The sequence below is a fragment of the Halictus rubicundus genome, chromosome 1 (assembly GCF_050948215.1).
Source record: "Halictus rubicundus isolate RS-2024b chromosome 1, iyHalRubi1_principal, whole genome shotgun sequence".
In the NCBI taxonomy this organism is placed as follows: Eukaryota; Metazoa; Arthropoda; class Insecta; order Hymenoptera; family Halictidae; genus Halictus; species Halictus rubicundus.
The window spans coordinates 2,722,524-2,736,332 of NC_135149.1; the positions used below are offsets into that span (position 1 = coordinate 2,722,524).

Consider the following 13,809-nt stretch of genomic DNA (forward strand, 5'->3'; position numbering starts at 1 on the left):
AATCAAAAGAACGATTATGTAACTCATATACATATATGTATATATGTGTACATATATATGTATATATACATATATATATATATATATATATATATATATATATATATACACATATTGTGTATGCGTGTATATTTATATTTGTACGTATATTTATATACACACATATACATGTAACGTGTGACATACGTGTTACAGCTCAACGGGACATGCAACTAATTAAGCATGTCAACTAGCTTTTTCAATGAAACGCATGAGACGCGTTTGCATACCGGCTCTATAAATATTTTTATTTTGAATATGTAGCTGGTAATTGCTATTACTAAAAAAAGTGACTATACATTCACGATAAGAAAGGTAAAATATTGCCTAAAAAAAGTATAAATAACTAGAATAGATAGGACAACATTATCAAATTTTTTCCTCATAGACATACAATGTTACAATAACCAATTTTTAAAGACTATTATTTAATATTTACAACATAATTAAAATTATTTTAAATGTATAATACCCTGCACAAATTACACGTCGAAGAACAAGTATATAAATATATATATATATTTTTTTTTATGACTAGCTCTAATTCTTTTCATACAAATGACAAATCTCGTCGACGCAAACGTTTATTCCAAATACGTATACAAAACGAAAGAGAAGAAAAGATCACACGACACGCAAATTCAACTAGAACGAGAGAAAAGAAAAAGGGTATTATAGCAAACTTTACTTAATTATTTAATTATTTAATATTCAACAAATGAAACTGATTGTTGTTTCCTTTTTTTCTTCAATTACCATCATAGTTTAGTATCAAAAGTGAGGCCAAAAAATGAAATAAATATCTTTATTAGGTCCGTTTTTATTACAGATTATTAATATTAAAATATAATAGATGTTACTAAAAAAAATACAATTTATATGTCATGGTATAGACGATCTCGTAACGACATAGAAGAAGGTTCGAGTAGAGATGGAAAGAGATAAGAACGACGACAAGGGATGAACAAAGATCAATGTGAAAGAGACATTGTTACAAATACAAATTCTATTGTATTCCATCTCGCGGCTTAACGAGGCAAGCAAACGAATATTTTCATTTTCGTCCGCAGGATCGTGTATACCATGATATAATTTTCAAAGTACTATTTAGAATTTAATCAATTTAGCGCTATAACGATGCATTTTTCAATTGTGTTTTTAAATGCATTCTTTATAAGTACAATAACGACACACCAGATTGAAAACATAAAAATGTATGTATTTATCGTCACATTCTTCGAATATATTTTATATTAAATACTATTCTTATATCCCAATTCCTTTTACATCGTGTCGATGATACTATAAACATGTTATATTGTTATTCTTACAATACAACAAAAAATCTTGCGAATTTTCAGAACCTTCTTCTAATAGAGGAAAAATAGTAGACGATCGAACAATTAATACACTAGATCAGTAATACAAAGTACTTGTAAAGAATGCTGTCTTCATGGACTCTGCGTAATCATACGGTTGCCTTTGTATTCACGATAACGATAGCATGCTCGGAGAACGGCATCGATGGAGATCGTCGTTTCGTTGGTTAGAATCAAAGAAATATACGTGTCGGAGACGAGACTAGACTCAACTCGATTGGACTGATGGTCAACATGTACGGGAGAGAGAGAGATAGAGCAAAAACCGAGAAAAGTATTTTATTTTTATTTAGCAAATCCCTAAAAAAAGGTACACTATGATTACGAGGAGCCTCGTGGAAATCTAGGAGAGATATTCCTGAATGATATAATATTGAATATTATAAACAATTACAATTTATATATGTGTATATATATATATATATATGTATGTATATATATATGTGTATGTGTGTATATATGTATATATATACATATACTATTTTACTTATAACGATAACACGATTAAAATATTAATTATTAAGAATATAAATTATTGTGAAAGCAACAAATTTAGCTACAAAATAGGGTAATAGGAGAGTAACAAAATAAATTAATTAGCTAATATTCTGTACTAAAAAAAAACATACAGTTAAATATTTATATAATACTGCTCCAGTTGTTGGTTTCGGTGATTGTTTTTCTTCCAACGCATTTATACGTTTCGCACGCAAGAAAGCATGACGTTTTTTAAGCAATTGTCACACGTTGAATGGATTTTTCGAAATCCGATCAAAGGAATTTGTAGAGAAATTTTGTTTGTTTTTATCTCGATTGATTGCTTAAAATTTCGACGACAATTCAACGATAAATTTGTTTTGAGTATTTTATATGTCGTAGATTCAGCGTTCTTTTTGTTCGACAAGAGCAAAGTATGGTATCGTTTCTTTGAACACTGCACAAACAAACCAACAATAGGGCAGATCAAATTGAACAATATATTTTTGACAAGTTACAATAATACAAATACAAAACATTACATGCTCTGTTTTGTGCGAATGATTCTTCTCCTGTGTTGATCATTATTAGAGCCAGAAGAACCATGTTACGAGCAATTGTTTATGCACTAGTTGAACGTTACAGAGATTGCCTGTTGCTTCGTTTTTTTTGTGAGTATTCGTGATCAAAGTAAGAAGTAAAGAGAGAGAGAGAGAGAGAGAAAGAATGAAAGGGAGAGAGAAAGAGAAGGGAAACGAAAGAAGATACGATAACCGATAAGTGAAGGTAGACGAAGGGTTCCCTAACGTAATGGAAGAATTATCTGCACACTCCAGATGGCAAAAACTCATACACATAATCATTAGATTACTGTACAATAAATAAATTACGTAAAATAGTAATATGTAATATCTAAAAACAAATTTGCTGAACATTTATATTACAATTTATAACTAAAGGTACTTGCTATAAAACTACGTATCACCTTTAATCACTTGTAGTTTTGATATATGACTAAATGCATTTGTTATTTAGATAGTTAGTAGCAGTACGAATTCCGACGACAGGAGCACTCTGTCTATTGAAAACAAGAAAAAGAAAAAAAATTGGTTTTATTCAACCTAGAATGTGTTCTTGTTTGCAACAATGACTGCTGTTTGTAATCCGGAAAAATAGTAAATGTCTCTGTTCTTTACTTTTCTTCGATTGTTACTTCTACCGTTACACTATTGCTACTACTCTTACTTACTACCGCTATTATTACTACCACTATTGCTACAACTACTACTACTACTACTACTACTACTACCACTATTGCTACAACTACTACTATTACTACTACTACTACTACCACTGTTACTACAACTACTACTACTACTACTACTACTACTACTACTACTACTACTACTACCACTACTACTACTACTACTACTACTACTACTACCACTACTACTACTACTACTACTACTACTCCTACTACTACTCCTACTACTACTACTACCACTACTACTACTACTACTACTACTACTACTCCTACTACTACTACTACTACTGGTACTACTACTTCTACTTCTACTACAACAACTACATACTACTACTCCTACTACTCCTACTACTTCTACTACTACTACTACTACTACTACTACTACTTCTACTACTACTACTACTACTACTACTACTACTACTGCTACTACTACTACTACTACAACTATTACTATTCTTCTTTATCGCTTGTTCACCATGTTTTAGTACACTTTTCAATCTTCTTTCTTTACTTACGCATTGTTTCTTTTTTTCTGCAAACGTGGACACATTGTTGATAACGATCCGATTTTTTAACGTGTCTCGTCTTAATGCGATTATTATGTGAACGTACGCTTTTCGAAATATTCGTGTTATTGTCCATTATAGTGTAGCAAAACTGCTTAGATTGTAAACTCGTGTGTATTTTGATTAGGCGACTTTTAATTGGTGAATTTCTTTCGAATGTCGTAGTAGGATCTCTCTGTTTTCGCTTTCACGATTAATACATATACTTGATCAGACTGAAATCAACACTAACATACACACGCATATGCATCTGGATAACTACAGTCTACAATTTGGCAGAGTAACACAGACACGGATGAAAACACGAAAAAAAACAAAAGAAAAAAAAAGAACATGTACAGATCGAGTTCCACGATACTGATATCTAAGCATTTTTGTATTAAATACGAGGTAGCAAATGGCTGTACAACTGTGATTATGTAATTAACAATTTCTCTACTTAGATCTTATCGTTCGGTATGTCGGTATATACGAAGATTCAACTATTTTACATACGAGATAACGAACAAGGCTGTACAACTTTTGATTACATGAGATCGCACGTTGACGAATATTATTCGACACATATTCCGAATGGTTAAATTATAGCGGTGAATAGAGATAACATCTGGGAACTACGGAATGCGAACACATTCCACGTGTCTCGCTACAATCAATCGCAGCAAGCCCATACAACTTTTGAATAAGAAAAAAAAAAAAGAAAAAGGAGTCACGAGAAGGTACTAAGAAGACATGCCAGCAATCGCTTGGTTCGTTCACATTATTTTGACATGTTTCAATCATTTAAACGCGAGTCTTGGGGCCCCTCAGGCCGCAGAAATTGAACAATTCATCCTCTTGAAAACGATGCAATTCTATCCGGCAACTGTCGCCTATTCCGTGTGCATATTCTTTCGAAGAACGTATCAGTCATTTGCATCCTCATATTTTAACATGAATACCTCGTGTCAAAATAATGTACGTCATAGAATTCATTTCATTCAACGTCGATCGAATTTGTTTCGAAAAGCACCGACGTGAAAGAAAACCGTGCAGAAGTCGAAGGAAAAGCAATAGTTACGTGCACGAAAAAAATACAATCCAATCTGTATACAGTGCCATTCTCAACAAATTTATGAAAGTAATAAAGTTACGTTCTGCGAGAAGGGAATGTGATCTGTTAGTGTTTCCGAATAATTCTGCATCGCCGACAAAAGACGGAGGTTGAAAACGATTTCGAGCGCTACCTTTTTCTTGTTTGTTCTGTTTCTTTGCTTTTTGATTTGATTGATCCCGTAAGGGCAATGGTCATCATCATCGTGTCTTGGAAATAAATCTATATTCATAGATAATAATCATTATTGATCACTGTTGATCTTGAACTCTGAATGCGTAATCGATTGATGCGTTAAGCGCAAATTTCGAATTCGCAGCTTCATCAATAATTTAACCCTTAGCACTCGAATGGCGACTGTAAGGCGATTCCTGTATCATTATTCAAAATATCTTTTACATTATTAAAATTTGTATTTAATAAATTACTAAACATTTCAGTACTGTACGAGTAAATTGCACCATTTTCGTATATATAGCATGAAAAAATATATATAGAAGGGAAATATCCTAGGTTGGAAAAAATGTTTCGTTTTGTAGTTAAAATGGCTTCGAGTGCAAAGGGGTAACGTTGGAAAGGTAAAAGGAAAATACGGAAAGTAAAATATTCTGTGACGAACGGGTAAATCGATGAAACTGTCTTTTCGATTTGTACTGGACCGATCGAATGCGAATCGATCATATCCCAATATGTTAACTAGAGCAACGATGACGGCGAAGAAATTTGAATTTGAATTCGAGAATGAAACTGGTATTGGTACCGATTCGATTTCCGCCGTTTAACACTAGAATTACGGGACCTGTCAAAATGTCGAGTTCTAATATTTCTAATTTCCGATTGTTGAAATTGTAAAGATGTATCCCCGAGAAATTATTTAACAAATTTATTTTTTTGGGTATACATTGTGGAAAATGGCTGAAAATTTGGATAGACACATTTTTATTATTTTTATAAAGCAATGTAAAATAGTCACTTTTAGTGCTCCGTAAACCTGTGTTAAGTATGTTAAGTATGCAGGATTACGTGGAAATACGTGCCCCTTTAAGGTATTTTAATATTTTTGCAATATTACAACACCGTCTTCCGGTACAATAATATTTGCATAGCCGCCTAAAGTGCAGTAGTAAAGAGTTTTTGAAATATTGCGGAATGGAAGAATATTTGTAAATGATACGGTTAAGCTTGTCACGTATTCTAGACATCGTTCTTCTTACAGTGCAAAGAAATCTAAAAACATTCGAGAAACACGGAGAAAGCAAAGGTATATTCACATTATGTGAAGCATGTGTATTGTGATAATAAATATTTTACTTAAATCGAACTGTTGTACGAACGAGGAAATATTTTCGAAAATTGAAATGGCTCTCGTTCTCTCAAAATACAGATTCAGATTCAAATTCAGATTCATATTGATATATAGAGTGCGAAGCAAAACATAACGTTTCAACATCAAAAGGTGCGAACATCGCTCGTACAACATATGTTTGCAGGGTGATCCTGATTGCCGCAATTCGAACACTTTCCTGAATTCGACGACAAATTTACAATCGTTTGTTGTAGAAACAAATTATCTATCGTGCTACTTCCGATTATGCAGTATACTTGGAGTTCTCAACTTCTAGACGACGCATAGACAAACGTGCGCGTATAAAGGAAAAGGAAATGAAAAAGGTTGCGAGGAAGCAACACCATCTGCGGTCACCCTGACAAAAATGGTAGCAAATAATTGAAACAATATTTGCAAGATAATAATGATAGACTATAAAAAAAAACAAATGTTTTATGAATATCTACGATTGTTCTGGTTGTGGTTACTTCTGTATATGCATTTTATACAATAATTGTGATTCTATGTATTCCGAGCTCATGTATCCTTAATAATTTTCTATGGATTTGAATATTTTATATGTACCTATAGAAATGGTTCGTATCAAGGTACACCAGAGTTTACCAGAGACGGATTTTACCAGATTTTTATAATAGAATAAGAATCGATAATGTCATTCATATCCCGCAACGATCCAGTTTAACTAAACAGACTAAATTCGGACGCACTTCAGGAAACGAACGATAACCGTCTCTGTAACGCGCGAGAAAAAATGAAATTCCAACATTTCAATGACACTGAATTGAAATTAAAGGTGCTGCCAGTTCAAAAGAATTTATCAATGGAAGTATGAAAACAACCAGCAACATAATTTTAATACCATGACTGTGTAGTATTATTAATCGTATACCAAGTAATTTGTACAACATAGAATTTTAATATCGCGTTTCGTGTTATAAATCAATTTTTATGAAGTCTAATGGATTTCCTGTTCGACTTGACGAAATCAGAAAAGATATTGTTCATTTGTACATTCTTCGATGTGAACAAAACCAATCATCCAACGTGACGCAACGTTTGAATTTCGAATTACATACTAAATAATTAATATACTAGCAAATTATGAGTGTGACTTAGAATAATTACGGGTTCAACTTGCGTGTAATCGTTCAAAATATTTATTAGAAATACTTTTCACACTTGTAATTTGTAACTGTACCAAGTATTGCAGCTACTCGGCTACTCAGCTATTCGTAATCGTATTCGTATTCGTACTTGTATCCGTATCCGTACTCGTAATCGTATTCATTTAGAAATTATACAAGTAACAATAGATTGTTCCACGGGATCAGGTCGAACGGTAAACCTTCTATTGTATAACTAACAGTGTTTGGTATTCAGTTACAAAAAGAAATGTTTAGTGTCATGCAGTTGCGTACGACGCTGTTGTAACCAACTACAGTGAATTCTCGATATATGTCAGCAACACGGGTATTGATGTCATTTATCGTCCACTATTCTTTGATCCGCGCCGAACGTAGAAAAGAACAGCAATGATCACCGCCGAAGCCTCGGTCGTCGCTTAGCGTAAACATAACACTGGTCGGGTGTATCAGTGTGAGACCAGTAGATCACTACTAATTCAATAACAAAACTTTTTTTATTTTTTTTTATGAGACTTTCATCAACACATTCGTGGCATTTCTCTAATAAAAAAAGATACCAAGTATGATATAATTCCGATGATATTTACATGTATAATGAACGATGAAAATTTCGGACGCAAAGAAGGACAGCGTATTCGGGAAAGATGAAAGACTGGCGTGAGCTCAGGCCTTCAAATCAAAACTTAAAACTTTTTTCTTATGCATTATTCTTTTTACGGGACTTTCACCGATATATTTGTGGAATTTTTCTGTTCCCATTAATTGTAATGGGAAGTAACTTTCTTCGTTCATTACACAAATAAATATCATCGGAATTATATCATATTTGGTATCATTTTTATTAGAATAATGCCACGAATATGTTGATGAAAGTCCCGTAAAAAAATAATGAAAAATAAAGAAGTTTTGTTATTGGAATAGTAGTGGTCTGCTCACACCGATATATCCGACCCGTGTTATGTTTACAGTGTAAACTTTAGACTAATCCGCGACCGAGGTCTCTCGAGCTTCATAGCCCCTCACGGGGTATACCCCTCGGTGACATATATGGAAAATACACTGTACACAATTATTTGATTATACGTAACGTTTAAATTGCCTTTGTGGTTCCGCACATAGTGTGCAAAACGCGAAATTCCCGGTTCGGTTCTTCGCCTCCTATTCTTTCTTTTTTTGCATAAACAACAAAACCAATGAGCATGGATTAAACATCTATGTACATACATTCTTTTATATATAATGCCGGTACGTTACGATTATAAAATTTCTTAAATTCTTCGATATTTTATTTTCTTCATTGTCGAAGCTAGTAAATCTTGACAGCTTTCATTTCCACTACGATATCGTTTTTCGATTTCCATAAAAGTTATTCAAGTTCTATACATGTAGCAAACAGTGTGCACGACGTATTGTTTCCCTTTATTTGAACCGCGACGCCTTAAAATCGAAATCGGAAGGGATTGTTCTTCGGAAAAAAATATGATTCTTTGGTATGTAACGTAACGCTAATGGTTGTATACGGTGTCGCGTAACACAATGTTGACATTGCAAATGAGGATTTTTCGCAAAGTACAAAAGTAATATGGGCTTGCATTTTAATCTTCACGTCCTGCCAAAAACGACATAATTATTCGCAAATCAATATTAGTGTTTACATAATGTTCAAACAAGTTTTCATATCTGGTCGAATGCCGATGAGGAAATGATTATGATGGAACGTAATTCAAAAGGGAGAAAAAGAAATAGAAAAGAAAGAACGGAGTAAGAACTTTTCGTTGACACGAACAATTGTAGTAAATTCTAATAAATGTCAGTACAAATTCAATACTAAAAAAAAAAAGGAAAATGAAAAAGAAAAGGAAAAAAGCATCATTTGTGTGCAACTGAAAAAAGAAAATATTAACAACTCGTATTTTTGGCAATACAATTTTAAATAACAATTAAATTAGCGTAGCAGTAGCTAGAATGTTAGTAAAATAAATTTTGTTCTGATATTTTCTTGATGACTGAAAGTTTACACATATATAAATAAATAAATATATATATATACATATATATACATATTTATGTTGTATATGAAAATATGAATATATGTATATGAATAATAACGACGACGACGACGATGACGACGATGATACGAGGATAATAATTGTCTCATGGCGTAATTTGTAGAACGAATGTTCATTATTGCTTCTTATGCTATTACTAGGTAGTGGATTATAAAGATGAATATTGTAAATTAATAAAATTGATCATTTGAAAAATAAACTATATTGATAACTTGTGTATCATGATGTTAATAAACTAACTCTTAAATACTAGGCCCAGTAGAGAGAGATGTTAATACATTTTTAATAAACCACAGTATTTCAACATATCACAGTATTTTATATATATATACAGGGTATATCACCTAACTTAACCACCTTAAATATATCACTTATTTTGTATGATAGAAAAAATGTCAGGGAGAGAAAATATTCTGTTCGAAGGCGCCAATACGGTGATGGGCCGAATTTTTTCCCAAGTTCATTTTTTTCGACATTTCAAGGTTATCGTTTTTTTTTTTTTTTAATGGGACTGCATATTTTCACTACAACAGTCTTATAGCTTATAAAAAAACGAATCCAACGAGGTGTAATATGTTGACCTTCACGTGACCTTTTGCGAGGAAATTGTGAAATGTTTGTGAGTAACTTCAGTACGCGTTCGGGGACGGTAAATGGAGGAATTTCAATTTCATTGAAACAGTGTACCGTGTAATCGTCCCTTGTGTTTGTAAACAGACATTCGTATTCTCCTTTCATCGGTTGAAATATGCGTTTACAAGCATTATTATCAAAGCGATAATCTTAGCAGAAGATTAGAGTTCCTTCCTGCTTCTCCGTAGATTAAACTCATTTCAACTTTTTCTGCTGTAGTGCACATGATGGATAAGCTTATTGCACTGATAATGATACCGTAGCTTGTTGTGCTGATACGATGACCCATCACCGTATTGGTGCCTTCGAACAGAATATTTTCTCCCCCTGACATTTTTTCTATCATACAAAATAAGTTAGGTGAAATACCCCGTATATGCATATATAACCATGGTTGCTGCTTTGAGCTCAATAGCCTCTGGACCGTAGAGGTCATTTTCTACTTTCCGGGAGATAGTTTTGAGCTGTTCATGTGTTAACAAATAAATATGCACCCTTCAATTTTAGATTTTATTGTTGCTACGTTATGTGTGCAATACATTTATAAATTGTTAATACACTATACACACTATACACTATTCCACTTACGTATATAACGTGTACGTATATATGTATACCTGTAAATACATGTATGCACTTATACTTACATACATACTGCACATGAATCAATATGCAAGTGCATAATTATTTCGTGCCAACTTCAGATCGTAATTCCTCCTGCCTAACGTGAAACTTGTAATGTTACTTGCGTAACTTGACATTTTGTTTTCGTCCCTTCGAGAAGAAGGAAATATGCAAGATTCGAATATATCCAATATCTTATTGTTGGTAAGTAAAATCAAGGTGATCGATACATTGGTTTTCATTAAAATCATAGTAAACTTATGATGTCCATAACAAACGCGTCTATTCGCAGGAATCTGGCTAATCGTACACGGTGTTACGAAACGACGACCAATCCTGTGATGGGTATCTGAGCACAGTGCTGTCGCCTATCTGCCGCAGGGCCAAACTGCGATTCTGTAAAAACATTAACCGAACACCGAACATCAGTTAAACATCGTCGGACGAAACAGCTTGTGCAACAACTGATCCTGTCCTAAAGCGGTTAAGACTAGGTATGTTTACCAGTTTTTCAGACTTAAATATACACGAAATATGTAAATTTCAACGTTTGGTGAAACCGACAACAAGTAATCCCATTCACTTTGATGGAAAACCGAATGGCTTTCGTGATTTACGAAATTCGTACGCACGTCGGCCTTACAAGCACACCATCCACCATTTTGTTTATTGTGTCCGCTTTTGGAGGGAAACTAAAATTTATTTTACATCGACTACGATTTTTTACGAGTTTACCGATTCGGTCTATTTTTAGGGGTGAATACAATTTATTGTACAATTTAATGTCTTTGAACTTTCGCGTCCTCATTACGATGATTTACTTTTTTTCTGTAATTTATGTATTTAAGAATATCGATCGATTAACGCTTACTCGATTGGAAAGAATTAATCATCGAAGATTATCGAAAAGAAATATTAGTAGCCGATTCATTCGGAGTTGAAATGTTTATAATTGTTGTAATGAATGTTTCTAGACATGGCACGTACCAAGCAAACTGCTCGTAAATCAACGGGAGGTAAGGCTCCCAGAAAACAGCTCGCGACCAAAGCTGCGCGTAAAAGCGCACCTTCCACCGGTGGCGTGAAGAAGCCTCATCGTTACAGGTAAAAATATTTTCGATTACTCGTACATTAGAGTACCGTGACAAAGTATTGCCAGGAATGTGATCGTGATACTTCTATTTCAGACCTGGTACCGTAGCGCTGAGAGAAATTCGAAGATACCAGAAGTCGACAGAATTGTTGATCAGAAAATTACCGTTTCAACGTTTGGTTCGTGAAATCGCGCAAGATTTCAAGACGGACTTGCGTTTCCAGAGCGCCGCTATCGGAGCCCTGCAGGAAGCTTCGGAAGCCTATTTGGTCGGACTGTTCGAAGACACAAACTTGTGCGCGATTCACGCGAAACGCGTCACAATTATGCCTAAAGATATTCAGCTCGCGAGACGAATTCGCGGTGAACGTGCTTAAGCATCTCGTCATTCAAAACCTTTAACTGTTCCCTTAATCGAGTTCATTCTTGTTGTCGCATTCTTTAATTGTTTCACAAACTATCAAATTCATTACAGTTGTGTTGTTATCATGAATCATTACTGTAATTGACACTGCCAATCCCTCGAAAGATAAGATGCAAAAGTTCGAATAATATTATATTTTGTAGAATAGCTGGATATGTTTATGATTTAATAGTATAAGAATAGGAAAAAGGCACAGAGATCAGAGTACGTAGTTCGTAACAGATAGTAGGACACACTTTGCATAATTGATACTTCTTTAGGTCTTGTAACGAGCGAAATTGGTGACATGAAATCATTTAAACGTACAGACAGTTGCTAGAAAGAAGACTAGAACGGCACAGGGGTGAGAGAAGATCCTACATTTTCATAACTTGATTGGTTCATTGGTTCATTTTGACCATCTTTAATAGCCAATCTGACTCTTCTTTCCTCTGTGCTGGCCCGCTAGTCTGGTCTCTAGCAACTGTCCGTACCTAAAATTGTACTGCATATACTTGCAGAGGAAGCTAGGCTGCTCCCGCTGTATGTTTCTTCTGTGTTTAGTAGTATTTCCTGTTACCGAACGAACTTACTTTGCAATAGATCTTTGGAAGAATTTACAGTGTATTGTAAAATATTTCTTCTGTACAAGTAGAGAGAAGTAACACCGTAACACGTAATATAAGCAGTAGAAAACTAAAATGTTATAGAATTATGTACCGAGCGTGCCCGTAGTCTTATGTTACTAGCTGTATTCGTATTACGAAAGTATCGGAATTGTTTTGCATTTATATTTCGTGTCACACTTCATTCGAATTAAACAAATCCGTGACCATGAAATTCTATGGTAGTTTCGTTCAATGTGTTATTATTTTAGTAAGTACAATATTACGATAAGGATAACTAATAATTTACGACATTTTTAAATTAATGTATAGAAACTTTGAATAAACTTTACTCGAACTATCTTCGTAACAGAATATGCATCACTTTTTCACAAATCCTTTAAGAAAGAACATATTCAAATGCATTTTTGCAATTTAAGTTGTAAATAGTTTTCTCAAAAATCAAGCTTTTTTGGAATCGCCATGACTAATGAACAATTAACGAGTGAATCATGCTTATTTCATGACTAAATTTGTAGATTACGTGTTCTACGTACTTGAAAATTTACACTAGCGCACGTGATAATTAAAATGTACGCTTACACGCATTATTAACAATAATTATTTGATCGATTGAAAATTGCTATTAATATAAAATGTCACTATACTATAACTGCATACTGCACTGCCTTCGTGTGTGTAAATATATGTATATGTATGGGTTTACTCTGCTATACTGCATACATTATTCCCGTCTATAAAACCTATATATACATACATACATAGATACTTGTGGGCATAATTAAATTTCAATCGGTAAATTGTTACAATTTGAATATTACGTTTATCCGCTCGATCAATATCAATTTCGTTGTCAAAATTAAACCTATAAACCCGTACGCTATAATGTTTATGTTTGGCATGCAATGGCGTCTGCTTTTTCCGAGCAAAAACGCGAGGGAATACTTGATCTTGGGAGTAACAGTTCATCGTCAACTCGAATCTCATATTTAAGAAAGAACTAGATACGAAGAATCTGAAATGTTAATAGCAACAAAACAACCGAGACCG

At 33.7% G+C, this 13,809-nt stretch overlaps 1 protein-coding gene across 1 annotated transcript; it reads left to right on the top strand.

Annotated features, from left to right (window-relative positions):
* The first annotated feature begins 10,719 nt into the window (after positions 1-10,719).
* LOC143352487 (histone H3.3A) lies at positions 10,720-13,113 on the top strand. Its single transcript, XM_076785013.1, has 4 exons — positions 10,720-10,841; positions 10,930-11,131; positions 11,612-11,741; positions 11,825-13,113. The coding sequence occupies exons 3-4, from the start codon at positions 11,614-11,616 to the stop codon at positions 12,105-12,107; spliced, it is 411 nt and encodes a 136-aa protein (XP_076641128.1). The 5' UTR covers positions 10,720-10,841; positions 10,930-11,131; positions 11,612-11,613; the 3' UTR covers positions 12,108-13,113.
* Positions 13,114-13,809: the final 696 nt, after the last annotated feature.

Excerpts from the sequence above, each read along its gene's own strand:
- LOC143352487 (XM_076785013.1), top strand. The coding sequence starts at position 11,614 with ATGGCACGTACCAAGCAAACTGCTCGTAAATCAACGGGAGGTAAGGCT. Across the intron at positions 11,742-11,824 it reads AAGAAGCCTCATCGTTACAG|ACCTGGTACCGTAGCGCTGA; the intron begins GTAAAAATATTT and ends CTTCTATTTCAG.